Source organism: Lentinula edodes (assembly GCF_021015755.1).
Source record: "Lentinula edodes strain Le(Bin) 0899 ss11 chromosome Unknown C8R40scaffold_13, whole genome shotgun sequence".
In the NCBI taxonomy this organism is placed as follows: Eukaryota; Fungi; Basidiomycota; class Agaricomycetes; order Agaricales; family Omphalotaceae; genus Lentinula; species Lentinula edodes.
Window position 1 is genome coordinate 348,781 of NW_025764319.1, and position 26,556 is coordinate 375,336.

General features: G+C 46.6%; 1 protein-coding gene across 1 annotated transcript; it reads left to right on the plus strand.

Annotated features, from left to right (window-relative positions):
• The first annotated feature begins 7,916 nt into the window (after window positions 1-7,916).
• C8R40DRAFT_130378 (uncharacterized protein) lies at window positions 7,917-9,005 on the plus strand. Its single transcript, XM_046234124.1, has 3 exons — window positions 7,917-8,436; window positions 8,491-8,714; window positions 8,772-9,005. The coding sequence occupies exons 1-3, from the start codon at window positions 8,214-8,216 to the stop codon at window positions 8,964-8,966; spliced, it is 642 nt and encodes a 213-aa protein (XP_046087452.1). The 5' UTR covers window positions 7,917-8,213; the 3' UTR covers window positions 8,967-9,005.
• Window positions 9,006-26,556: the final 17,551 nt, after the last annotated feature.

Here is a 26,556-nt window from a genome sequence, read left to right on the forward strand (position 1 = left end):
CGATAACTAGCATTCGATGGTTCGTATATTCCTGAGTCAATTTTACTTTTAATTATTTTGCACACATCCTCGAAGATACCTGGCGGAATAGGTATATTCCTTTCAACCCACGGTTCATGTGGAATTACAGGTACTTTCACAGGTGGAAAGAATTCATTTTTAAAGGTCCCAGCTTCACTTGGTTCCCAAGCAAAACCTGCTTCCTGTTTACACATCATTTCGTGCATAAGATCTTTTTCTTGTTCCCACAAAAATCCTTCAGGATGATTCTTGTCTATAATCTCTTCTCCTTTCTTCCGTATATCTTCCCGTAGGAACAAACGGTTTAGGATGTTTCGACAATTCAGGTAGTTCCAATAACGGATCACCATGAATGTGTCTTTCAATTCGAAATTCATCTGGTAACGTTGCCTTTATAGGGTTAACCTTTTTGTCAACTGGTTTGTACTTCGTAAACACCTCTTCTGTATTCAAGTTGATTGGTTTCTCGACTCCTATGGCTTCATTAACCACTCGTTTATTCGTTTCATCTATTAAATTGATAGGAGATCTATCCTGCTGATTCAATTTAATACGTTCTTCAAGTTTGTTTGTTGGAGGTTCATTCACTAAGTCTGGCTGAACATTCTCCTTCCTGTCCTTCGAGTCCTGGGCTTTTCCTTTCTTTCGTTGCCTCGACTCATATCTTACTTTCTCAAAACTCGGTTGGGATCTTTGGAACGATTCAGTCCCTCTTTTGAGTACTTCATATCGAGCCATTCTCTTCCTAGTTCTTTGAGAGTTTTTAGGTTTATTCCAATTATCATCTCTGTTCGTTTTAGAGGTATTTTCGTTATTACATTGATTCTGTGCGGTCTCTGTGGATTCAGATTTATCGCAATTCTCCCCCAAACTAAAATTTTGTAGTATAGGTTCAACAAATCGCCTCTTCTGAACTTTCTTTCGTACAGGGTTTAGGCTTGATCCTTCCATTTTGAAGGAAGAACGACTTTATAGGATTTAAATTGAATTGGTCATTATTCAATTGATCGTCAAATTCGCTTAAAACACCGTCTCTCCATACACAGAATACTTGTTTATCCCCAATCGTCTTTTGATTAAGGTAACAATCGATTATTTCTTCAGCTTGATCATCTTGAGACTTCAAATGTTCCCTAGATGCAAGAACATATGCTTCAGAAAGTTCCTTCTTAGAGAACGTTTCTTGTTCACATCGTTTGTATCCATCTAATATGATGTTTTGCTTTTCATCAAAGTGGAAGCTTATAGCGTATTCATCCTCTCCTTGGTCGCTACTCAACTCATCGAGGAATGAAAATTTCCCTTTAAATCATTTTCACCTGTCGATTTTTCATTATCAGGTGTAACATTCTTTGGTTCATTATATCGTGAGGTATTAATTTGAATGTTTCGACCTTTCTGGCCACGAGGATAGGTACCTACAGTAACCCTCTTGTGTGAGTTCGGATCGCTGATTGTTATCTCGGAATCTCCGTTTCCAAAGGTCTTAATTTCACTTTCCACCAAGACGTCAAAAGGTCTCCCTAATAACACTTGAAATGGTGCTTTATTCTGTACGTGTAGTTGTAAGTACACCGTAACTTCACCAAATTTAAATGGAATATTTCTTGCTAAACCAAGAGTTTGGTTTAATTTTCCACTTGCATCTTGCATTCTGATCGTGAATTCTGGATCCCAAGTAATTCCTAGACCTATAGCTATCAATCGGTCTATCACAACAATCTGTGAACCTTGGTCCAATACACTTTCAATCTCTTCATCTTTATTATTGATTTCAGGAGTAACAGCACGTAATCCATTTGATTGATTCGCTACTACCACTGGATGATCACTATGGTCTTCATATGCCACGCTCTGATTGGCAACTATGGCAATGTTCCTTCGTTCATCATCAATGGAAAGGTCTCGTAGAAAACTTTCCACAATGTCTTTCTGCACTATAGATCCCACAGGAATGTCATTACGACTTTCAGTCAGGACTTCAAACATATCCGCCTGATCCTGCCAAAGATCCTCAATTCTAATGCATGTATCAATCATCTGTACCCTAGATGGATCGTCCAAAATTTCAGTTTCTCCATCTTCGGATAAAGTTGATACGTAGTTATTCGTTTTAGTCCTTGGACGGACTCTCCTATTGCGTATCTTGCGCATAATAATCTTTCTGATAGCAGGTGATAAAGCTGCTAATTCTTCTGTACTCAAATCAACTTTAGCATCGAATATCTTCTTTGCTATATCTTCTTCTACACCTGGTCTCGAGACTTCATTCCTAATTTTATAGGCTGGAGTATATCCATGACTATCAATTTGATTCGTCTGGTCTCTTGGTACCTTCGTAGGTGTATTAATTTGAATAGGACGATACGTCCTAGGTTGAACATGATCATACGGTCTATGTTCGCTATTAATTTGATTCAGTTGGTCTTGACGAAGGAATTAATTTAATAGCATCCTCGTCATCAGATTCATTAACATCTTCAATCGTGACTGAAGGCTTCTTCAAAGGCCGATCTATGGACTTTGGAGCCTCAAATCTCACTGTTTTCTGATTTCCATTGGTCGTTTCAACCAATTTCCCTGGTATTAAACCTGGTTTCTTGGGTATATGCACCCCATCAAATACTAATCTTTTCGTATTTTCATTAAATTGATTTCGTTTTGCTTTCTCACTTTCCTCCGGAGCTACAGCATTGGATCTTAAAGTTCTCATGGACCGATCCTGCTCCTTCATTGGAGTACTTATTTTTTTCCATTTGAACTATCTTGGTTGAACACACGGACATCATCTTCTCGGTGTGCTTCTAAATTCCCAAGTCTATCTGATAGTTCCTCTATTCTTGTCATCCAAACAGCTAGATTGACGTTAGGATTCATCTGCTGATCCATGACTTTATCATCTTCGTCATCTTCCATGTTTGCAAAATAGGATTCAGCACGATCCCATCCTAAGTCTTTCGCCATTTGTTCAATTTTCTTGTAACGAGGTACATTTGGATCGTCTCGAGGCATTCTAGCGTTGTCTCTTAATTTGTAACGCTTCGAGTCACCTCCTTCAGGCATCATCCAACCTCTTTTCGTAAATTCCAGCAAGTGTGGACATTCATTCATAAAATGATCTGTCGACTTGCACAAGAAACATGCCCACTGAGTTCCATTCGAACTTCTCGGTGTCGTATTTCTTTCAAATCTATTAGATTGATTCGAGGGACCACTCGGTGGTATCGAATTAATCATTCCTTTAGCATTTTCTTTGGCCATCTGTGCCATTACTGCTGTTAACTGCGTCATAATGTCTGCTCCTTCTTTGAAGTGCGACTGTAATGACTTCACAGCTCTAATTTCTTTCATGTTTGCCTCCATGAGGTCTTTATTCAACGCAACCATCTGCTGTTGTTCCTCCGTCAATTCCCTTGGAATCAGACTTTCTAATTTAATTCCCAGAAGATCCTTAAATTCGTCTTCTACTTTGGGTTTCAATGCTTGAAGATAGTTCCTATCTGTCTTGGGAACATCTGCAGCAAACGGTAAATTAATGTGTCCCCTACTAAATGAATTAGGGTTATTAATTGGTGGGCTCGATGAAGCAATGGAAAGTGTTTGATAGTAGTTATCAAATGAACTCCCAATCATATACTTCTCGGCCGCATTCATTACTTCGTCAATCTTGAAAGGGTCTTCCTTTCGTCTATCTGACATCGAAGTAACTGATACATCTTTCACAACTGTTTCTAGCACGCCTCTCCTTACTTCGGGAGTCATAGGTGCCAAGAACAATTTTACTGCATCACTATTTGTGATCATTTTCGGTTCATCCATCAGCTTTTTCATTTCAGCATCGAAGAGGAGTCTGAAGATTCTCATCTTCTCCTGTTCACCTGCATCAATTGGATTAAATTGATGGACCAATTGTTCAAGCAATAATCTAGATCCTCTTTCGTCTCCTACAGATTGCGGAAACATATTCTTTAGATCCTTTTTAAATTGATCCCAATTCGGTTTCTTCACCGAATCAAAGACTCTTAATGCTTGTCTCGTTTTATAAGACGTCCATTCTAAAGCTAATCTCACTTTAGCCTCGTCAGATGTAATTCCTCCATGTTCAAATATGCTTTCAGTAGCTTCGAACCATGGTATCATTTGACTTGGATCAGTTATATCGAATAATGGTGCTGTCTTATACTTTCTTGGAAGTTTCGCACTGGCTTTATCAATCTCAGCCTTAGCTTCAGCTGACAACGCAGGCATTCCATAATTATTGGTAGTCATTTTGACTGTTTCAATCATATTACTTGTTTGAGAGATAGTCTGATGTAACGTATCTATCAATCTAGTTGATTCAATCGACGTAGAAGATGTTGAAATTGACTCTGGAGCAATCAATTCAATTATATCTTCTTCAATATCAATCGGATCAATTTCTTTTCTCTTTCTTTTCGGATCGAGATTAGATTTCTTCAAATTCCTCGGCAAAGATGTAAGTCTTCCTCGAGATATAGATGATCCTGTTCCTCTAGAAACAGAACTTTCACGCGATTCTTCTGTCGGTATTTGAGAAGAGGACGGACGACTGGATTCGCTCGTAGGATTTAATAGGGATGTTTGAGCTGATGTGCCGAACGTAGATCTCCCAAATACAACTCCTGCTTTACGATATTCTTCCGGTGTCAAAACTCCTGCTTTCTCCGAATTCTTCGAAGTACGCGGTTTTCCTGATGAACTAATGTTGACAGTTCACAGAAATGGTATCACAAAGATCAACACACTTCTACCAAATAATCGAATATAATCCAAACAAACGTTCAATTTAATTTATCAAGCTAATTGTAGCTTCAAAACCACCCCTCGCGGTGGGCTCCAGATAACGAGCTTGCCTCGTTTTTGTGTGAAAGAGAAAGGAAGGAATCTAATGGGCACTCCAACCAACCAATCTAATACACAATATGCGAGTTCACTGCTATCAAATTTATTTAATAGCAAGGGGTAGCGTTGGCAAAGGTTCCGCAAAGCTTTGAGAGCTAAGTACGAAGCTTTGATCAATCAATTTGAATCGTTCTAAGGATTCGATATATTCCTTTGATCAAGGTAGATTCAGCACGATTTGTGCTTTGGTTTGTATTGATTTGGGTATATCAAGAATTGGGGGTTTGAATCAAAGTAAATTAAAACCGAAACACACAGACCCCTATGGAGGGCTAGAACTATGTGCTGGCACAACCACACAGCGTGATTTGCCCTTAAGACCAACGACTGATCCTAAGTTCGAAGAATACCCAACAACTGGATAGACTTCTCGCAGTCACAAGGAGCAGAACACGACGTTCCTATACTCACAAGTGCCGGGCCCGAATGGCTGCTAGCGAAGAGGTTTCAGTCTGGCGGGAGTGTGTCTTTCCTTTTTACGGATTAGCACTGCAACGTCGTCCCAAAATCACTTGTATTCCAGATACATCGGATCGCTATTTATACATACAGAATATAGAGTCGCATAGTACAATTAATTTAATACAATAAACGTTTGGAACCGCAAGGAAACTTCTACACTCAGTCAGATACCATTTAATTTGAATCTACATGTCCTTATTTGGTCCATATTGGTTCCAAGATTCTAGTATACCTCCAAACATAGGTAGGTACTTCAATATTCATTTAATTTAATTGTTTTTGGAGGATGACTCGAATGATGTTCAACTGTCATTGCTGTTCAACACTTACTTCGATCGTTTGTCACCTCGTCCGGAGGCAAATCAGCTCTCCTCGATTCTAATCCTATCAATCTGATTCATCTGGATTAAACTAATTGCTTCTCTCTTTCAACAGACACCCATTGTGCCTATACTCTATCAAGGGAGTTACGCATAGTATTCATTTAATTGCATTCTTCAATATTTTCTACGTCAGGACTCTTTTGACATTCATTTGATATGTCTTCGGAGCCTCGCAGTACTTCGATCGTTCTTCTAGTCATTTTCCTCAACCATGCAACTTGATTGGTCTATTAGACTAAATCGCAGTCTTTTTAGATTAATGCATGATCTCGTTCTAGAAGGAGTATTTGATAATTCCTGAGTTCTAGAAAGTCATTTCGAGTCAATCCTCGGTTCATGGTCACTTGAGTAAGTTCTTCCAAACTCCTGCCAGTGTAAGGTCCAATAAGAATACCCTTGGTATGTCATACGTGAATGGTCATCCTTCGGATGTAGTCCGAGTCTGGTATAATCCTGCTTGACAAACAGGTAGACTGCTATCCGTAGGTAGTATCGGGGATGGGTAAACTAACCAACTTGTGGTAGTATGGGTATATGGTCCCTTCAACTTATTAGACTGATTCAGTATTAACTTTGACTGTCAATCTGGGTCTCAATTACAGTCCTCTTGATACAAATCTATACGTGAAAATGTCACAATTCACAGCATAGACGTCTAGCCAAAATTTAGGCGTGTCACCGGATTCAGCCCGAACTGAATAGACGAATACTTCACTTTGCAAAGTGAAGGGTCTACAAAGCTTGCCCTTGATACAGGTTATCTTCAAGACTGGGATTCTCGACTGTAAGTGTTTCTACAGCTGTTAACGATATCTCCGAGCTCAAGGTTACCTCTCTTTAGAGAACCATTATATTCTAGTCGCCGACAATTATCACACCAAACGCCTAAAATCCCATTCGTCTTTTTCACTATACTCATACACAATGCCCGATGTTACTCTCGAACAACTCCAGTCAGTCCTATCTACTGAAGCATTCTCTGTGATTGCACCACTCTTCGAAAATCTTGCTTCGAGACTTGCGGCAAGTGAAGGGAGGGTTGCCGACTTGCAAACAGCTCAAGTTAACACTCAGCAACTCTCGAACCTCTTTCGTGAAGCAATTTCAGAAATCACTTTCCCTCCACCACCACCATCTAACCCTCATACTGCTACAGCTCGAGCACCATTACGAACGGAACTCCCTATCTTCCGCGGCCGTCCTGATGAAAATGTTAGTGCCTTTATTTCCATTGCACAAGACTTGCTAAAGGCTACGCACATTGCTCAGGAAGATTGGGGAGTCATCGTAAGTGGTTGCTTCCGTGATACGGCTCAAACTTGGTACTTAGCCAAGAAGCAGGACAATGGAGACAAACCTCTCGAATGGAACCATCTAGAACGCGAACTTCGTACTCAATTCGACCACCCAGCACGAACAGATGAACTTCGGAACAGTTTGTCCCGATGCAATTTCCGAGGTAATGTTTCTGAATTCATTCCTCGCTTTCAAAAGCTTGAAATGCAATTATCTCCTACAGATATGACCTTTGGAGATCGTAAGTTCAACTTCTTTCGGAGTCTTCCTCCCGAACTTTGTTTCCATATCTCTAACTCAAATCCCTCTTCGATGGCTGATGTTTATGAAGCTGCTCGAGTCTGGGAAAGGTATCGCCGTACCTCTGGACATATCAATGCTACACGGACAAGTGACCCTCGACGACGAACCAATAATAATACTTCCTCCACCTCTTCTTCTATGTTCCCTTCTACCCCTTTGGCTAACACCTCAACCCCGGCTCCTATGGATCTCGATACTTTCACCCCTCGCACTTCTTCATCTAATAGAGCTAACTTGCGCTGCTTCAACTGTGACAAACTTGGCCATTTCTCGAAGGACTGTCGTCTTCCACGAAGGAAGAAGAATGGTCCTCCGCTGCCAAGTCACAGTCATCCGAACAGACCCCAACATTCGATGTTCCATATTTCCATGGGACGTAGTCGAAATTCGCCCTTCAGCTCTCGAAAGTCTTCCCTTCTTGGATGAATCTCAGGTCGTTTCAGAAAGCAAGAAGCTTCTAAAGAAGAGGTCAATCAATTCTTAGGTTCTATTCCGACAAGGCCATTGGAAGCTCATGTCTTGAGCGTTGACCTTGAAGGATCTCCAGAGCCTACCTTGCCTGTATATTCCGCTGTAGTTGGTGGAATCCGCTCTCGTTTTTCTCGAAAAAATAAGAAGAAGAACGAAAAGGGCAAGGAAAAGGAATCTAAAAGGGTAGTTGATTGTATCTTCGACACTGGAGCGCGCGACAACTATGTCAATGGTCGTGTACTTAGGAACCTTGACAATGTCCAAATTTTTCCACTCGACCCTCCTCGCGAAATCTTCGGTGCTGGTCATACTTCGACTGCTTCATTTGCTCGTTTTACATTGACTATTGGTTCTATGGAAGAAGAGACGTTAGCTTATGTTCTAGATCAGAGCACGGGTTTTCGGTATGATCTTCTTCTTGGACGAACCTTTCTTGCAAAACACGATGTTCAATTCAACTGGCAGGAGCACACCCTCGAGTTGGTCGACCTGTGTACTCGGGGGGTGGTCAAAGTTCAAGCGTGTCGTTGCCCAAATGATCCCGAGGAAACACAGGAACTCTACTCATTGAAGGTTAGCAAAAATGAAGATGGGTATGTTGATCTTCCTGATGAACAGTATACATACTCACCGGATTCAAATACTGCTAATATTAGTGAGCTCAATGATGACGACAATGGTGATAGCAATGATCAGGAACTCCCTTCTCCCCCTTCAACTCCTATTCCAACTTCTACGGTTACAACAACTGTTAGCAATAAAGAAGACGCCGACACAGAACTCAAGAAAGGCTCATTTGGTGATAAACTAAGAACCCTGGCCATGAAGATGTTTCCGAAATGTTTTCGGGAAAAAGTAGGTTACCCACCTCTCAGGCGATGGGTACATACAATTGACACTGGCAATGCACAGCCAATCCGTATACGTGGACGCCCTCATTCTCCCCGCGAGAACCTCGAAATCAAAAACTTTTTGGAGAATGGTATCCGGGATGGAGTTATTGAACGTTCCGACTCTCCTTGGTCTGCACCAATTCTCCTCATTCCAAAAAAAGATGGTACACTTCGTCCCTGTGTGGATCTCAGAGCCCTTAACAATCTAACTTGAAAAAATGCCTACCCCTTGCCTCGAATAGATGAATGCTACGTCAATCTCAACAACGCCTCAGTTTTCACAACTCTTGATCTAAAATCGGGATATTGGCAAGTTCGTTTGGACGAGGATGCGAAGCCGAAAACTGCTTTCACCTGCAGATACGGTCATTTTCAATTCCGCGTCATGCCATTCGGACTTACTAATGCTCCGGCAACATTCCAAACAATGATGAACGACATACTGAGTGAGTATATTGATCACTTTGTTATGGTCTATCTTGATGACATTGTTATTTATTCAGAATCTACCAATGAACATGAAACTCACGTCAAGAAGGTACTTGCTGCTCTTGATGCCGAGGAACTTGTTCTTAACCTGGATAAATGTACGTGGGCACAGGATGAATTACTCTATCTCGGGCACTACAGTCATTCCCACGTCCTTTGAACAGTGAAATTTAGTTACACTTCGGAATCAATGGTTGCTGGTTCAACAAAGTATCCAAGCTGATAGAAAATGAATACATAGCTCAATGAACATTCTAAATGCTTTATGTCTATGGATTTGGGGGAGTATTGTGTGCGATGAAAGCTATCAGTTCAAAATTCTCTTATCAGTGCATTTGGGTTCCTTTGAACAGTCGTCACATTGGCTGTGATTCCATTCATAAGATCATGTGCTTAAGGTCCTTTTTAATTGGCATACTCCTTTAGGAAGGTGTGATTGTGACACGCAAACGCTGGAAATTCTCTGTTTTCATCTTCGAGAGGGTATAATTACATGCATATTACATGCTGTACTTTTATTAGTGCTGAGTTGGGTACACATAGCCTACATTTTACCACAGATGCAAATTTCTTGACCCCATTGCTTATTCCATGTCGTTGGATTTTTCTTTAAGATTGACTGACAGTCCATTTTACTGTAAGTTGGTAAATTTTAACAGACCTTTGTAATTATCTATCTACCTAGGTATTGGATATTCAAGGTATACATTATTTACACAGAATAACCACAAGTCCGAGGGCAGATTGTATGGTTTTTGCTCATTCCGAAGCCACTGTTTAAAGGAGGTAGGATGTTCAAAGGACGTGGGAATGACTGTATGTATCTGGAAAAGGTATTCAAGTTAATCCTGATAAGGTGAAAGTTGTCTTGGAATGGCCAATACCTTCCAATATTACAGAACTTCGAGGATTCTTGAACCTCGCTGGGTACTATAGGCGCTTCGTACGTGGTTTCGCTCAAATTGCTATGCCGCTAACTGATCTTCTCCATGGTGCACCAAAAAAGGGTTCAACTATTTCCTGGACTCCCGAATGCACCGTCGCCTTCGATAAACTCAAATACGCACTTACTCACACACAAGTCCTCATTCATCCCACTCCTTGGCATGTATTTGTCATTGACTCTGACGCTTCTGGTACCTGTATTGGTGCCGTTCTTCAACAGTCTTGCACTCCATTCAAGGATCTTAACGAAGGGAGGGATGAGGGTGAATACGAAAAGCAATTTGAATTCAAAGAAAAGAACCTACGACCTATAGCATACGAATCGCGCAAGATGACTCCAACTGAACAACGGTACTCCGCCCAAGAACGTGAAATGTTGGCCGTCGTTCATGCACTCAAGAAGTGGCGAGCTTACATTGAAGGTTCCCCAACAGTTGTTCGAACTGACCATGAATCCCTCAAGTACTTCCTCACTCAAAAGGATCTTGGCCGTCGACTCACTCGCTTTGCTGATGATATTGCCCATTTCGATGTCAAAATCATGTATCGTCCTGGTTCAGCTCAGATTGCTGCCGACGCTCTCTCTCGTCGACCTGGCCATGCCGATATCCCTGATTCTGACTATCAACCTCTACATACTATCGAAGTCAATGATCCTGAAGACAGGTCAGTAATTTTCCAAACTCTCGAACACTACCGAAAGGACTTACTGGCTGGTAAACCTTTGAAAAGTACGGAAGGAAAATATCTGGTACGTGATAATCTCCTGTTCAAAGATATTAGTCCCGATGACAGAGACCCACAGGTTGTCATTGTGCCTACCTCCGTTGCTGAAGCCCTAGGACTTGTCCAAAGGCTTCATGTAGATCTCGGACATCTAGGTATCAATGCTGTCACAGACTGTCTGCGAACTCGAGCATGGATTCCTTATTCAACAGAGATGATTGAATACACAGTACGTACTTGTGATCATTGTCAATTCACAAAACGCGAACCAACTCATCTTCAGCCAATGTTTCCGCTACCTCGAGTTAACGCCGGCGACATTTGGGCTTTTGACTTCATCGGCCCACTTCCTAAAACCAAACGTGGTAATCAGTACCTTCTCACTACGATGGACTTAGGAACAAGCTTTACCTTTGCTGATGAACTACCTCGACGCTCTGCAGAAACTGTTGTTCGACTCCTTCGTCATATAATTTCCATATTTGGGAAGCCCCGAGCAGTACTCACTGATAATGGTGAGGAATTCATGTCATATAATTTTCAAAATCTCCTTCAACGACTTACCATCGAACACCTTCATACTTCCCCCTATCATCCTCAAACTAATGGCCGCCTCGAAAAATTCAATGATACATTGGTTCAAATCTTAGCCCGATTCAGCGCTCCAGATCACCAGAATGAATGGGATGAGTACGTACTGGATGCTTTGCTTGCTCATCGAGCTCACAAAAATTCTAGTACTGGAATGTCCCCGGGTCGCATGATGTACGGCTTTGAACCACGTCTTCCTAACGATACTGTCTTTGGCACCCTACAAATTCCTCCTTCCGATGCCGAAATTACAGTCCTACAGGAACGTCGTCTTGAACATGTCAAAAATCTTGGACAATATCGAGAAGAAGCTAATGCGAAGGCCTTGGCCCGTCTTGAGGAAGAAGCAACAAAAAGAGAAGATGGGTATAAGGAGCAGGGACTCGGAGTTGGAGACCTGGTATTGAGAAAGAATGAACGTCAGTCTAAGATCCATCCCCGCTGGGATGGACCTTTCATTATTCGTGATGTCTCTGGCAAAAATACTTACCAGCTCATGACTAGGAATGGCTACATCCTTCGGAATCTCTACAATGGTATCCATCTCCGACCCTGTCATAAAGTACGCAGCCCCTATCATTTTCCTTTTCTCACCGTCTCGACGCCTTTACTTGTACGATACATCATCCCATCACTGTCAAACCCCCATCGATTACTGATCCACCTGACCCATCTTCTCCTTCTACTGGCTTCCGCCTCCTTCCTTGTTCCTAAACTGTACAGTATTACATCGTTGTTTCTCGCAGACCGGATTATGTATATATAGCCAACCCTCCACAGCCTGGTCCCTTATCTTGACCTCTCTGTCATTATCTGGGACCAGCCTGCCGCCGTTCTGCTTAGTCGCTCCGCCTTGTTGCCTTGTCCAGTTGCTCCGCCTCACCGTTCTGCTTAGTCGCTCCGCTTTCCCGCTCCGATTAGTCACTCCGCCTCTGCCGCTTTGTGACATTAGGTCAAGATCCATTACTGCACTGACAGCCTACCGATAAGGTTGTCCTTGCAGGGTCTATAGACACCACGTCTTCCCCAGTTCCGCCCGACTCTGAAACACCTGTTGACAGTATAGACTGCTCCGCACTCCCGCACGCACTTGACCCCAGAGACCAAGCTCACGCCCATAACAACGACGATACTTGGCGCGATTGCCAGTCTCAACCTTGCCCCAACGCCCTTTTGAACTCAATCCGAGAGCCACTCACTGTGAGCAATATAACCTTCCTGCCGATTCCCCAGCCCCGATTGCCTACTCCCATCATGTCGACTCCTATCCCGCCTGCCCCAAACACCTCTGCGGAGGATCTCATGGCTCAGCTCATCAGACAAGTAGCTAACCTTGCTACAGCTATGGAGGAACGCTCATCCTCTAAGTCAAGCATGAACAAACCCGAGGTTTTCAAGGGTAAAGATGGCGCTGAAGCCCGTCGCTTCATGGCTCAGTTCCAGAATTGGGCGTCAGAACAACCGGATCTCGCCAAAAGCCAAGTAAAACTCATCAAGTCCACCTTGGGCTTCTTCACAGAAAGTGCCGGAGATTGGGCAACTCCCCATCTGCTACATTTCAATGCGGAAAATCCCCCTTTCGGAGGAAATTGGGAGGCGTTTCTGAAGGAATTTAGCCAACGGTTTGAACCAATGGACCCAGGTATGGAAGCCCGTAGCGAGATCAAGAATCTCAGGCAAAGTAAAGGACAGACAGTTGCGGAATTCGCTCAGAAGTTCAAGGATATCGGAGATCGGACTGAAATGTCTGATATTGACTTGCGGGAACGTTTCTTCACTGCATTACTCCCAGAGATCCGACAACACCTCATCACCGTAAACATTGCCCAAGGAATTGCTCCGACTCTGAAGGAGGCAATCAAACGGGCCATATCGGTGGATGTCTACCTGCACGATCCCACCAAGACTGGCCGGAACTCTGGATACCCTCCCACGCATACCGCTCATACTACCCCTGCTGACCCCCACGCTATGGACATTGATGCAACCCACACCAGTAATGGGAATACTAGGGAAGCATTCCTAGCTCGCATGCGAGGACGATGCTTCGGCTGCGGTGCCCAAGGTCATGTCAAGCAAAACTGCCCACACCGAGAAACCACCTGCCGCTACTGTGGACGTCGAGGACATCTGGAAGCAGTCTGCCAAGACAAATTCATGGGACTCGGACGAGACCGAGGCCGACGCCAGCAACCTCGACGCCAACAGATATCCGCTACGGGACCCGCGCCATTCTCCCTATTCCCAAACGAATCCGTCCAAATCGCGTCCTCGACCCCAACATCTGCTCCTGCACCCGTAGCTGCTACTGCGAGCCCCCCTAACCAGGACTTTTCCAATCAGATTGGTCAAATAAGGGAATTACTTGATCGTGCTAACGCTATGTCCTCCTCGTCCTCTGGCTTTCAACAGGGTTTTTAAAGAGGGTACCCGCTTCGGCTGCACCGAGAGTACCCCGTAATCAGTTTGTTATGTTCGCTACTTCCTCGTATGACTCGCACCCATCATGTACAATATCGTCGATCCGGGAATTAAACTCTACTTCCCCACATTTCCGAATTCATGCGAGACTAAGAGGAAGGAATCACAGTATAACAACTGCAGCCATGGTAGACTGTGGAGCTACCGCCCTGTTTTTAAACCAAGACTTTGTCACCCGGAACCATGTAAGATGTGCACCCCTCCATAAACCAATCGACGTTTTTAATATCGATGGAACACCTAACCGAGCTGGACGGATAACCCATTTTGCACGTCTAGCACTCACAGTGGATAATCAAGAGCGATGGATGGACTTTCTGATCACCAACCTAGGAGGTGAAGACATCATCCTTGGACTCCCCTGGCTACGGAAGGTAAATCCGGAGATTGATTGGGAGAAAGGACGACTTTCAGTAAAGCCTCCTCGAGTAACGATAGAAGAAGTCCCAGACGAGGAGATCTTGTACTCTCATCTAGCCGCCACTCACACAGAAACCCCGATCCTCGAACTCCCGGAACTGGAACCTCCCGCAGAAAACCCCCACATTGAGGTGCCACTAGAAGCGACCCTTGAACCGGGTGAATCAGCAGCGGTGGAAGAACCACCAATACACCGAATTCAAGCCAATCATAAAACTCGCCGGGCATGGGTAAAAGCAGGAATTCTAGAGGAACAGACGGAGGAAGTCTGGTGCGCCGCAGGATTCACTTACTCCCAGCAGCTAGCAGAGGAAGCCAACCGAGACAAACCCGTTAAAACCTTCGAAGAAATGGTCCCTGAGCAGTATCGTGATTTCAAGAAGGTTTTCTCAGAATCCGCCTCCGAACGATTACCTGCCCACCAACCTTGGGACCATGCGATTGATCTCGTACCTGGAGCACCGGCAACCATGCGTACCAAGATTTATCCCATGTCCCTAAACGAGCAGGAGGAGCTGGATCGTTTCCTAGAAGAAAACCTACGGAAAGGCTATATCGTCCCCTCAAAATCACCAATCTCATCACCGGTCTTCTTCGTAAAGAAGAAGGATGGGAAACTCCGTTTCGTGCAAGACTACCGGAAACTGAACGAGTACACTGTGAAGAACCGATACCCTCTCCCATTAGTTGCTGACATCATTAGCCGACTTCAGGGAGCCAGATACTTCACGAAGTTTGATGTCCGCTGGGGTTACAATAACATACGGATTAAGAAGGGGCATGAATGGAAAGGCGCGTTCGCAACAACCCGAGGCTTGTTCGAGCCTAAGGTCATGTTCTTTGGTCTCACAAACTCCCCTGCCACGTTCCAAGCACTTATGAATGCTATCTTTGCTGATCTCATTGCAGCCGGCAAGGTGGCAGTCTACCTAGATGACATCCTTATCTTCAGTAACGATCTCGAGGAACACCGACGAATGGTACGGGAAGTATTAACCCGGTTAGAAAAGCACGACCTCTACCTACGACCCGAAAAATGCGAATTTGAACAACAACAGATTGAATACCTCGGACTCATCATCTCAGAAGGGGAGGTGAGAATGGATCCGGTAAAAGTAGCGGCTGTTCGTGACTGGCCAGTCCTGTCACGAAGCGGCAGAAGCGGAGTGACTAGCGGAGCAGGAAGCGGGGTGACTAAGCCAGGCAGTGAGGCGGAGCGACTAAGCAGGCGAGTGAGGCGGAGCGACTAAGCAGGCGAGTGAGGCGGAGCGACTAAGCAGGCGAGTGAGGCGGAGCGACTAAGCGGAGCGGAGGCGAACTGGTCCCAGATAATGACAGAGATATATTGAGTATCGTAGTCATAGGTAATAATAAGTAAGCACATACCTGGTCCCAGATAATGACAGAGAGGTCAAGATAAGGGACCAGGCTGTGGAAGGTTGGCTATATATACATAATCTAGTCTGCGAGAAACAACGATGTAATACTGTACAGTTCAGGGGCAAGGAAGGAGGCGGAAGCCGATAGAAAGAGAAGGTGGGTCAGGTGGATCAGTAATAGATAGATCAGTAATCGATGGAGATTGACAGCGATGGGATGATGTATTGTACAAGTAAAGGCATCGAGACGGTGAGAAAGGGAAAATGATAGGGGCTGCGTACTTTATGACAAGTCCCTACTAACCTTCGGGAACTACGAGGGTTCTTGGGATTTGCAAACTTCTACCGACGCTTTATCCGGAATTTTGCCAAAATAGCACGACCTCTGAACGACCTGACGAAGAAAGACACCAGCTTTACCTGGACCGACACTCGACAGAAAGCATTTGATACCCTTCGAGAAGCCTTCATCTCCGCACCGATCCTTGCTCTATGGACACCAGACAGGCCTACTCGAATCGAGGTAGACGCATCAGGCTTTGCCACGGGAGGCGCCCTTATGCAGAAGCAAGACGATGGCCAATGGCATCCGGTAGCCTTCAGATCGGCATCCATGCAGCCAGCGGAACGAAACTACGAAATCTACGATCGAGAGATGCTTGCCATCATTGAAGCACTGAAGGATTGGAGGAACTTTCTAGAAGGACTCCTCAACCATTCGACATCATTACGGACCATTCGAACCTCGAATTCTGCGCACTGCACAAGACCTCACCCCGCCGACAAGCCCGATGGGCCCTCTATCTGTCACGGTTTGACTTTCATATGATCCACCGCCCTGGCAGAGTAAACACCCAAGCTGATGCTCTCTCCCGCATGGCAGTTCATCATGTATCGGACAGCGATGATAACCGACAACAGACAGTCCTTAAACCTGGCCACTTCGTAAAAATTGCAGCTTCGATCCTACAGAACCCCTTAGAGGATCGTATCCGGAAAGCCTCAGAACGGGAAGCACAGGTATTGGAGGGTCTCAAAACAGTCAAAGAGCACGGACTACAGCGCTTGGCCAATGGGATAGCCGAATGGAAGAAGACAATGGGTTGGTCTACTACCGAGGTCGAGTATACGTACCAGCAAACGACGACCTACGCACTGAGGTACTCCGTCAATGCCACGACCATCCAACTGCAGGACACCCCGGACTACACGGGACGCTCGACTTGGTCAGTACCCATTTCTGGTGGCCTACGTTGCGCTCTTTTGTGGAAAAATACGTTGAGGGATGCGAGGTTTGTGCCCGTAAGAAGATCCAGCGACACCCACGGGCCGTAACTCAACCATTAGATGTACCATCCGGTCTATGGGAAGAGGTAGGGGTTGACCTGATAACACAGCTACCTAACTCCCAAGGCTACGATGCTGTCTTGGTTTGCACAGACCTGTATGGAAAACAAATTCACGCTATTCCTTGCACCAGCTCCATCACAGCCGAAGGTGTTGCCGATATTTACTACCGAGAGATCTTCCGTCTCCATGGTCTTCCTCTTCACTTTAAATCCGACCGCGGACCCCAGTTTGCAGCTAAACTCATGCGATCCCTTCTCGCTAGGCTAGGAATTAAATCAGATCTAACCTCCGGATACCGTCCTCAGTCTAATGGCCAAACCGAACGAGCAAATCAGGAAGTAAAGAAATACATCCGCCTCTATGTAGGACGACGACAAGACGACTGGGCAGAGCACCTTCCCATGGCGGAGTTTGTGATTAACTCACGGACTCATTCTGCGCTAGGCATGTCCCCGTTCGAGCTAACCTACGGCTATCTTCCCCTGTTCAATATCCCAGTGGGCCAACGCAGCGGTATTCCAGCTGTGGATGACCGTATACGGATTCTCCGAGAAGCGCGACAAGATGCCGGAGCTGCCTTACACCTAGGAAAGAAACAACAGAAGGAGGGATACGAACGCGGGAAGCGGAAAGCTCATCAATTTAAAGTTGGAGACCTAGTCTGGCTCAGTGCAGAGGACATTAACCTTCAGCTTTCCAGTGAAAAGTTAGGAGATCGACAGCTTGGCCCTTATCGCATTCTGGAGAAAATTGGCCCTTTAGACTACCGCCTTGACCTTCCCCTATCCCTAGATCGCCTCCATCCCGTCTTCCATGTTGATAAACTATACCCCTGGAAAGGTAACTCCATTAATGGCGAAATACCAACACCACCAGAGCCGGTGTACTTAGAAGATGAAGATGAACCGGAATATGAAGTGGAGGAGATCTTGGACAGTCGGGTACGATGGAAGAAGTTGGAATATCTAGTAAAATGGAAAGGTTACGATGCAGGACACAACTCTTGGGAACCCGCACCCAACCTCAGCCGGGCACCAAAAATTGTTCGGGCCTTTCACAAAAAACATCCGACAGCGGCAAAACCTTGACCATCGAGGGCAATGGTCATAAGGAGGGGGGTAATGTCATAAAGTACGCAGCCCCTATCATTTTCCCTTTCTCACCGTCTCGACGCCTTTACTTGTACAATACATCATCCCATCGCTGTCAATCTCCATCGATTACTGATCTATCTATTACTGATCCACCTGACCCATCTTCTCTTTCTATCGGCTTCCGCCTCCTTCCTTGCCCCTGAACTGTACAGTATTACATCGTTGTTTCTCGCAGACTAGATTATGTATATATAGCCAACCCTCCACAGCCTGGTCCCTTATCTTGACCTCTCTGTCATTATCTGGGACCAGTTCGCCTCCGCTCCGCTTAGTCGCTCCGCCTCACTCACCTGCTTAGTCGCTCCGCCTCACTGCCTGGCTTAGTCACCTCGCTTCCTGCTCCGCTAGTCACTCCGCCTCTGCCGCTTTGTGACACCTTGTACACTGGTGACGGACAACCTGTCCAAGTCTTGACCCCTCGCCGTGGACAACCCCCCGTGGTCGCTCCGGCTCGGGGCCGGTCTACTACTCGAATTGATTCCCCAATCCTCCAAGCCATAGCCCGCCGTACGGGTAAACAACCCCAACGTCGTGCTACTTCTGAATCTCCTCGTGACCCACCTCCTCATTTCGATTTGGACACCGGTGACCACGATGATCAAGACCCTCCTGTCGACCCCGACGATCCGGGCGCCGACAACAATCATGACGATCTGGATGACGATTCTGGCGGTTTACCGCGTGGTGAGCCTGGTGACCCCAGTGGACCTGGTGGTCCTGGTGGTCCCGGCGGTCCCGGCGGTCCTGGTGGACCTGGTGGACCTCGTTCTCCCATATCTCCTGACATCCCCAACGAGCAACGTGCTATGTTGGAACTCCTCTCGGGGTTCAAGGGTTCCATTGAGACCCTTGGCACCGTCCTCGCCGCTCTCGGCCGCCCTTCTGACAGCTCTGAATCCAAGAGCAAGGTCAAGGAGCCAGAGGTATTCGACGGTTCGGATCCCCGTAAACTCAAGACGTTCTTCGTCAATCTCGCCCTGGTCTTTAATGACCGTCCAAAGTACTTCACCGACCAAAGGAAGGTGAACTACACCCTTTCCTATCTCAGTGGGTCAGCCAAAGAATGGTTTGTCCCTGATATCCTCGACCCGGATCTCGACTCGCTGCCGGCCTGGACGTCCTCCTTCAAAGCCCTTGTAAAGGAGCTTCAGGACAATTTCGGCGTTTACGACGCCCAAGGCGAGGCCGAAGATTCTCTCGGTAATCTGAAGATGAAGGAAACCGAGAACATCCGGAAATACAATATCCGGTTCAACACCCTGGCTGCTAGTACCAACTGGGATTCTGCTGCCCTGAAATGGGCTTATGGACGAGGCTTAGCTGAACGCATTAAGGACGAAATGGCGCGTTTGCCCGAGCCGGCGACGCTCGCCGATTACCGTCAAGAAGTTCTTCGTATTGACAATCGTTATTGGAAACGCGAGGAAACTAGAAAGCGTGAGGCTGGTAAGCCTTTTGTTGCTCGGAACCCGAAGAAGGGTTCCTCGGACTTCAAGACTGGTTCTACTAACCAGCAAAACAACTCTCAGCCATCTGGCTCTTCGGCGCCGTTCACGCCGAAGCCTAAACCCTTCTCTGGTGGTAAGCCTAACAACAATGGTAAGCCCCAGAACTCTTCGAATTCCGGCCAATCCGGCGGTCAGCGCCCCGCGTTCAACCATCTTGGTGCAGATGGGAAAGTCCTTCCCTCCGAGAAGGAAAGAAGGATGAAGAACAACCTTTGTCTCTTCTGCGGTGGTAAGCATCAGATTGCTGACTGCAACAAGCGAAAGGCCCGAGAATCGAAGGGCCGTGCTGCCGAGGTTGAAGAAACCCCCGAAGCAACCGTTGAGGTTGTTGAAGAGGAATCGGAAAACTAGTCCGCAGCTCTTGTTCCCCGGTACGAAACGGGAGCTGCGTTGATCAGGTTCGTACCTCACCTGGGGAGTTATATCTCAACGCGTCCGCTCTTTCTTCTATTGAACGATCTCTTGTAATATCATTGACTACTGAATTTCCTTTATCCGATTCGGCCGCGCCGGCCGAACCTATCTCTGCTCTTCTTAAATTTCCTACTCTTGTTGATTCTGGTTCTACTGACTCTTTCATCGATACTCGTTATGTTTCTCAGAACTCTATTCCTACGACCAAAATTTCTCCTGTTAATCTTCGTCTCTTTGATGGTTCATTGTCTTCTAAACCCATTACCGATATGGCAAATATCGCCGTTCGGTTCCCTTCCGGCGAGCTGCTTCTCTTACCCTTTTATGTTACACATTTAGATTCATCTTGTAAAGCAGTACTAGGTTACAGTTTCTTATCCCGCTACAATCCGTTGATTGACTGGGCATCTCGAAACATTACGTTCCGTAACACTTCACACCTTGATTCTCCACAGACGTCTGTGCCTTCTGCTATCAACACCGTTGATGCAAAGGTCGCTGTTCCGCTACCGGAACCTTCGCCGTCGGTTTCACCGACAATTCTGGAGACCCCTCCTGGGGACTCACTTCGCCCTCGCTCTCGCTCCCGCTCTCGGACTTTACGGGCCAAGCCCCTTTCGTCCAAATTCCCCTTTGAACCCATCTATTCTTATCCTACGGTTTCTCAATTCGCTGCTCAACTGGAAACTCCCGAGGTCGACATTGCACTTGTCAGTGCTGCAGTCTTTAACAGGGCTTGCAAGGACGCTGGTATGGAACCTATTTTACTTCGTGCTATCCACTCAGAGGTCGCGGCCCGCGCCGCCGACCGCTCTTCCACCACTCCTACTGTCCCTCCACTCCATCCTTCTATTCCAGAAGAGTACGCAGAGTTTGCAGACGTCTTCGACGAGATTGCTGCAGATTCTCTTCCTGAACACAGACCTTACGACTTGAAGATTGACTTGGAAGAAGGCGCTTCGCCGCCTCTCGGCCGTATTTACCCTTTGTCTGAAAAGGAGCTAGTTGCCCTTAAAGACTTTATTGACAAACAGCTGGCTACTGGTGCCATCACCCCATCATCCTCTCCTCACGGCGCTCCGGTCCTTTTTGTCCCGAAGAAAGACGGCAAACTTCGCCTTTGCGTCGATTTCCGTGGACTCAATCGTATCACCAAAAAGGATCGTTACCCACTTCCACTCATTTCAGATCTTCTCGACGCTCCGAAAAGAGCTAAAATATACACCAAATTGGATCTCGCCCACGCTTATCATCTAGTCAGAATCGCTGAAGGTGACGAATGGAAAACCACCTTTCGGACCCGCTACGGCTCTTACGAATGGAAGGTCATGCCGTTCGGCCTTACGAACGCCCCTGCGGCTTTCCAGCGGTTTGTTAATGACATCTTCTCTGACATGCTCGATGTCTGTGTCATCGTCTATCTTGACGATATTCTGATCTACTCTGATACACCAGAAGAACACCGAGAACACGTTAAGGAAGTTCTTCGGCGGTTACGGAAACATCGGCTTTACGCGAACCCCGAGAAGTGCGAATTCAATATGGATACTGTTGAGTATTTGGGTTATATTCTTTCTCCCGACGGATTGACTATGTCCAAGGAGAAAGTTCAGACAGTTCTAGAGTGGCCGGTCCCGAGGAAGGTTAAGGACATCCAGTCCTTCCTGGGTTTTGCAAACTTCTATCGTCGTTTTATTTATAATTATAGTGATATCGTTGTGCCGATGACTCGGCTTACCCAAAAAGGCGCTTCCTGGATCTGGGACAGCAGCTGTCAAGAGGCCTTCGAAAATCTCAAAATCGCTTTCACTTCTGCGCCGATACTGGCCCATTGGGAGCCGAATCGCCCACTTATCGTGGAGACCGACGCTTCCGATTATGCCATTGCGGCTATTCTTTCCATCCAATATGCTGACGGTGAAATTCATCCTCTAGCCTTCCTTTCCAGAACGCTTCATGCGGCGGAACTCAACTACGATACCCACGACAAAGAGCTACTGGCCATCTTCGAGGCTTTTAAAGCTTGGCGTCATTATCTGGAAGGTTCGGGTGATCCGGTGGACGTCGTCACCGATCACAAGAATCTTGAGTATTTCTCTACTACCAAGGTGTCACGAAGCGGCAGAGGCGGAGTGACTAACGGAGCGAGAAAGCGGAGCGACTAAGCAGAACGGTGAGGCGGAGCAACTGGACAAGGCGACAAGGCGGAGCGACTAAGCAGAACGGCGGCAAGCTGGTCCCAGATAATGACAGAGATATATTGAGTATCGTAGTCATAGGTAATAATAAGTAAGCACATACCTGGTCCCAGATAATGACAGAGAGGTCAAGATAAGGGACCAGGCTGTGGAGGGTTGGCTATATATACATAATCCGGTCTGCGAGAAACAACGATGTAATACTGTACAGTTTAGGAACAAGGAAGGTGGCGGAAGCCAATAGAAGGAGAAGATGGGTCAGGTGGATCAGTAATCGATGGATCAGTAATCGATGGGGGTTTGACAGTGATGGGATGATGTATCGTACAAGTAAAGGCGTCGAGACGGTGAGAAAAGGAAAATGATAGGGGCTGCGTACTTTATGACACAAGGTTCTTACTCGCCGACAGGTCCGATGGTCAGAATTTTTACATCAATTTAATATGGTCATTCGCTTCCGACCGGGGAAACTCGGCGAGAAACCTGATTCAATAACTAGACGCTGGGACGTCTACCCTAAAGAGGGGGATATCGGCTACGCCCAAGTGAACCCTCATAACTTTCGTCCTATCTTTACTAACGAACAACTCACTGCGTCTCTTCGAGCTACCTTTCTGGAAGGCCCAGCCTTACGAGCCTCGATTATCATGGATATCGAAGCCCTACACCAAGCTATCATTCTCGCCCTTCCCGCCGATCCGAGCTCCGTTGCTGGTTTGTGTCACGAAGCGGCAGAGGCGGAGTGACTAACGGAGCGGGAAAGCGGAGCGACTAAGCAAAACGGTGAGGCGGAGCAACTGGACAAGGCAACAAGGCGGAGCGACTAAGCAGAACGGCGGCAGGCTGGTCCCAGATAATGACAGAGATATATTGAGTATCGTAGTCATAGGTAATAATAAGTAAGCACATACCTGGTCCCAGATAATGACAGAGAGGTCAAGATAAGGGACCAGGCTGTGGAGGGTTGGCTATATATACATAATCCGGTCTGCGAGAAACAACGATGTAATACTGTACAGTTTAGGAACAAGGAAGGTGGCGGAAGCCAATAGAAGGAGAAGATGGGTCAGGTGGATCAGTAATCGATGGATCAGTAATCGATGGGGGTTTGACAGTGATGGGATGATGTATCGTACAAGTAAAGGCGTCGAGACGGTGAGAAAAGGAAAATGATAGGGGCTGCGTACTTTATGACATTACCCCCCTCCTTATGACCATTGCCCTCGATGGTCAAGGCTTTGCCGCTGTTGGGTGTTTTTTATGAAAGGCCCGAACAATTTTTGGTGCTCGACTGAGGTTGGCTGCGGGTTCCCAAGAGTTGTGCCCTGCGTCGTAACCTTTCCACTTAACCAAATATTCCAACTTCTTCCATCGAACCCGGCTGTCTAAGATCTCCTCTACTTCGTATGCCGGCTCGTCTTCATCCTCTAAGTATACCGGCTCTGGTGGTGTTGGTATTTCGCCATTAATGGAGTTACCTTTCCAGGGGTATAGTTTATCCACATGGAAGACGGGATGGAGGCGATCTAGGGATAGGGGAAGGTCGAGGCGGTAGTCTAAAGGGCCAATTTTCTCCAGAATGCGATAAGGGCCAAGCTGTCGATCTCCTAACTTTTCACTGGAAAGTTGAAGGTTAATGTCCTCCGCACTGAGCCAGACTAGGTCTCCAACTTTAAATTGATGAGCTTTCCGCTTCCCGCGTTCGTATCCCTCCTTCTGTTGTTTCTTTCCTAGGTGTAAGGCAGCTCCGGCATCTTGTCGCGCTTCTCGGAGAATCCGTATACGGTCATCCACAGCTGGAATACCACTGCGTTGGCCCACTGGGATATTGAACAGGGGAAGATAGCCGTAGGTTAGCTCGAACGGGGACATGCCTAGCGCAGAATGAGTCCGTGAGTTAATCACAAACTCCGCCATGGGAAGGTGCTCTGCCCAGTCATCTTGTCGTCGTCCTACATAGAGGCGGATGTATTTCTCTACTTCCTGATTCGCTCGTTCGGTTTGGCCATTAGACTGAGGACGGTATCCGGAGGTTAGATCTGATTTAATTCCTAGCCTAGCGAGAAGGGATCGCATGAGTTTAGCTGCAAACTGGGGTCCGCGGTCGGATTTAAAGTGAAGAGGAAGACCATGGAGACGGAAGATCTCTCGGTAGTAAATATCGGCAACGCCTTCGGCTGTGATGGAGCTGGTGCAAGGAATGGCGTGAATTTGTTTTCCATACAGGTCTGTGCAAACCAAGACAGCATCGTAGCCTTGGGAGTTAGGTAGCTGTGTTATCAGGTCAACCCCTACCTCTTCCCATAGACCGGATGGTACATCTAATGGTTGAGTTACGGCCCGTGGGTGTCGCTGGATCTTCTTACGGGCACAAACCTCGCATCCCTCAACGTATTTTTCCACAAAAGAGCGCAACGTAGGCCACCAGAAATGGGTACTGACCAAGTCGAGCGTCCCGTGTAGTCCGGGGTGTCCTGCAGTTGGATGGTCGTGGCATTGACGGAGTACCTCAGTGCGTAGGTCGTCGTTTGCTGGTACGTATACTCGACCTCGGTAGTAGACCAACCCATTGTCTTCTTCCCATTCGGCTATCCCATTGGCCAAGCGCTGTAGTCCGTGCTCTTTGACTGTTTTGAGACCCTCCAATACCTGTGCCTCCCGTTCTGAGGCTTTCCGGATACGATCCTCTAAGGGGTTCTGTAGGATCGAAGCTGCAATTTTTACGAAGTGGCCAGGTTTAAGGACTGTCTGTTGTCGGTTGTCATCGCTGTCCGATACATGATGAACTGCCATGCGGGAGAGAGCATCAGCTTGGGTGTTTACTCTGCCAGGGCGGTGGATCATATGAAAGTCAAACCGTGACAGATAGAGGGCCCATCGGGCTTGTCGGCGGGTGAGATCTTGTGCAGTGCGCCAGAATTCGAGGTTCGAATGGTCCGTAATGATGTCGAATGGTTGAGGGAGTCCTTCTAGAAAGTTCCTCCAATCCTTCAGTGCTTCAATGATAGCAAGCATTTCTCGATCGTAGATTTCGTAGTTCCGTTCCGCTGGCTGCATGGATGCCGATCTGAAGGCTACCGGATGCCATTGGCCATCGTCTTGCTTCTGCATAAGGGCGCCTCCCGTGGCAAAGCCTGATGCGTCTACCTCGATTCGAGTAGGCCTGTCTGGTGTCCATAGAGCAAGGATCGGTGCGGAGATGAAGGCTTCTCGAAGGGTATCAAATGCTTTCTGTCGAGTGTCGGTCCAGGTAAAGCTGGTGTCTTTCTTCGTCAGGTCGTTCAGAGGTCGTGCTATTTTGGCAAAATTCCGGATAAAGCGTCGGTAGAAGTTTGCAAATCCCAAGAACCCTCGTAGTTCCCGAAGATTAGTAGGGACTGGCCAGTCGCGAACAGCCGCTACTTTTACCGGATCCATTCTCACCTCCCCTTCTGAGATGATGAGTCCGAGGTATTCAATCTGTTGTTGTTCAAATTCGCATTTTTCTGGTCGTAGGTAGAGGTCGTGCTTTTCTAACCGGGTTAATACTTCCCGTACCATTCGTCGGTGTTCCTCGAGATCGTTACTGAAGATAAGGATGTCATCTAGGTAGACTGCCACCTTGCCGGCTGCAATGAGATCAGCAAATATAGCATTCATAAGTGCTTGGAACGTGGCAGGGGAATTTGTGAGACCAAAGAACATGACCTTAGGCTCAAACAAGCCTCGGGTTGTTGCGAACGCGCCTTTCCATTCATGCCCCTTCTTAATCCGTATGTTATTGTAACCCCAGCGGACATCAAACTTCGTGAAGTATTTGGCTCCCTGAAGTCGGCTAATGATGTCAGCAACTAATGGGAGAGGGTATCGGTTCTTCACAGTGTACTCGTTCAGTTTCCGGTAGTCTTGTACGAAACGGAGTTTCCCATCCTTCTTCTTTACGAAGAAGACCGGTGATGAGATTGGTGATTTTGAGGGAACGATATAGCCTTTCCGTAGGTTTTCTTCTAGGAAGCGATCCAACTCCTCCTGCTCGTTTAGGGACATGGGATAAATCTTGGTACGCATGGTTGCCGGTGCTCCAGGTACGAGATCAATCGCATGGTCCCAAGGTTGGTGGGCAGGTAATCGTTCGGAGGCGGATTCTGAGAAAACCTTCTTGAAATCACG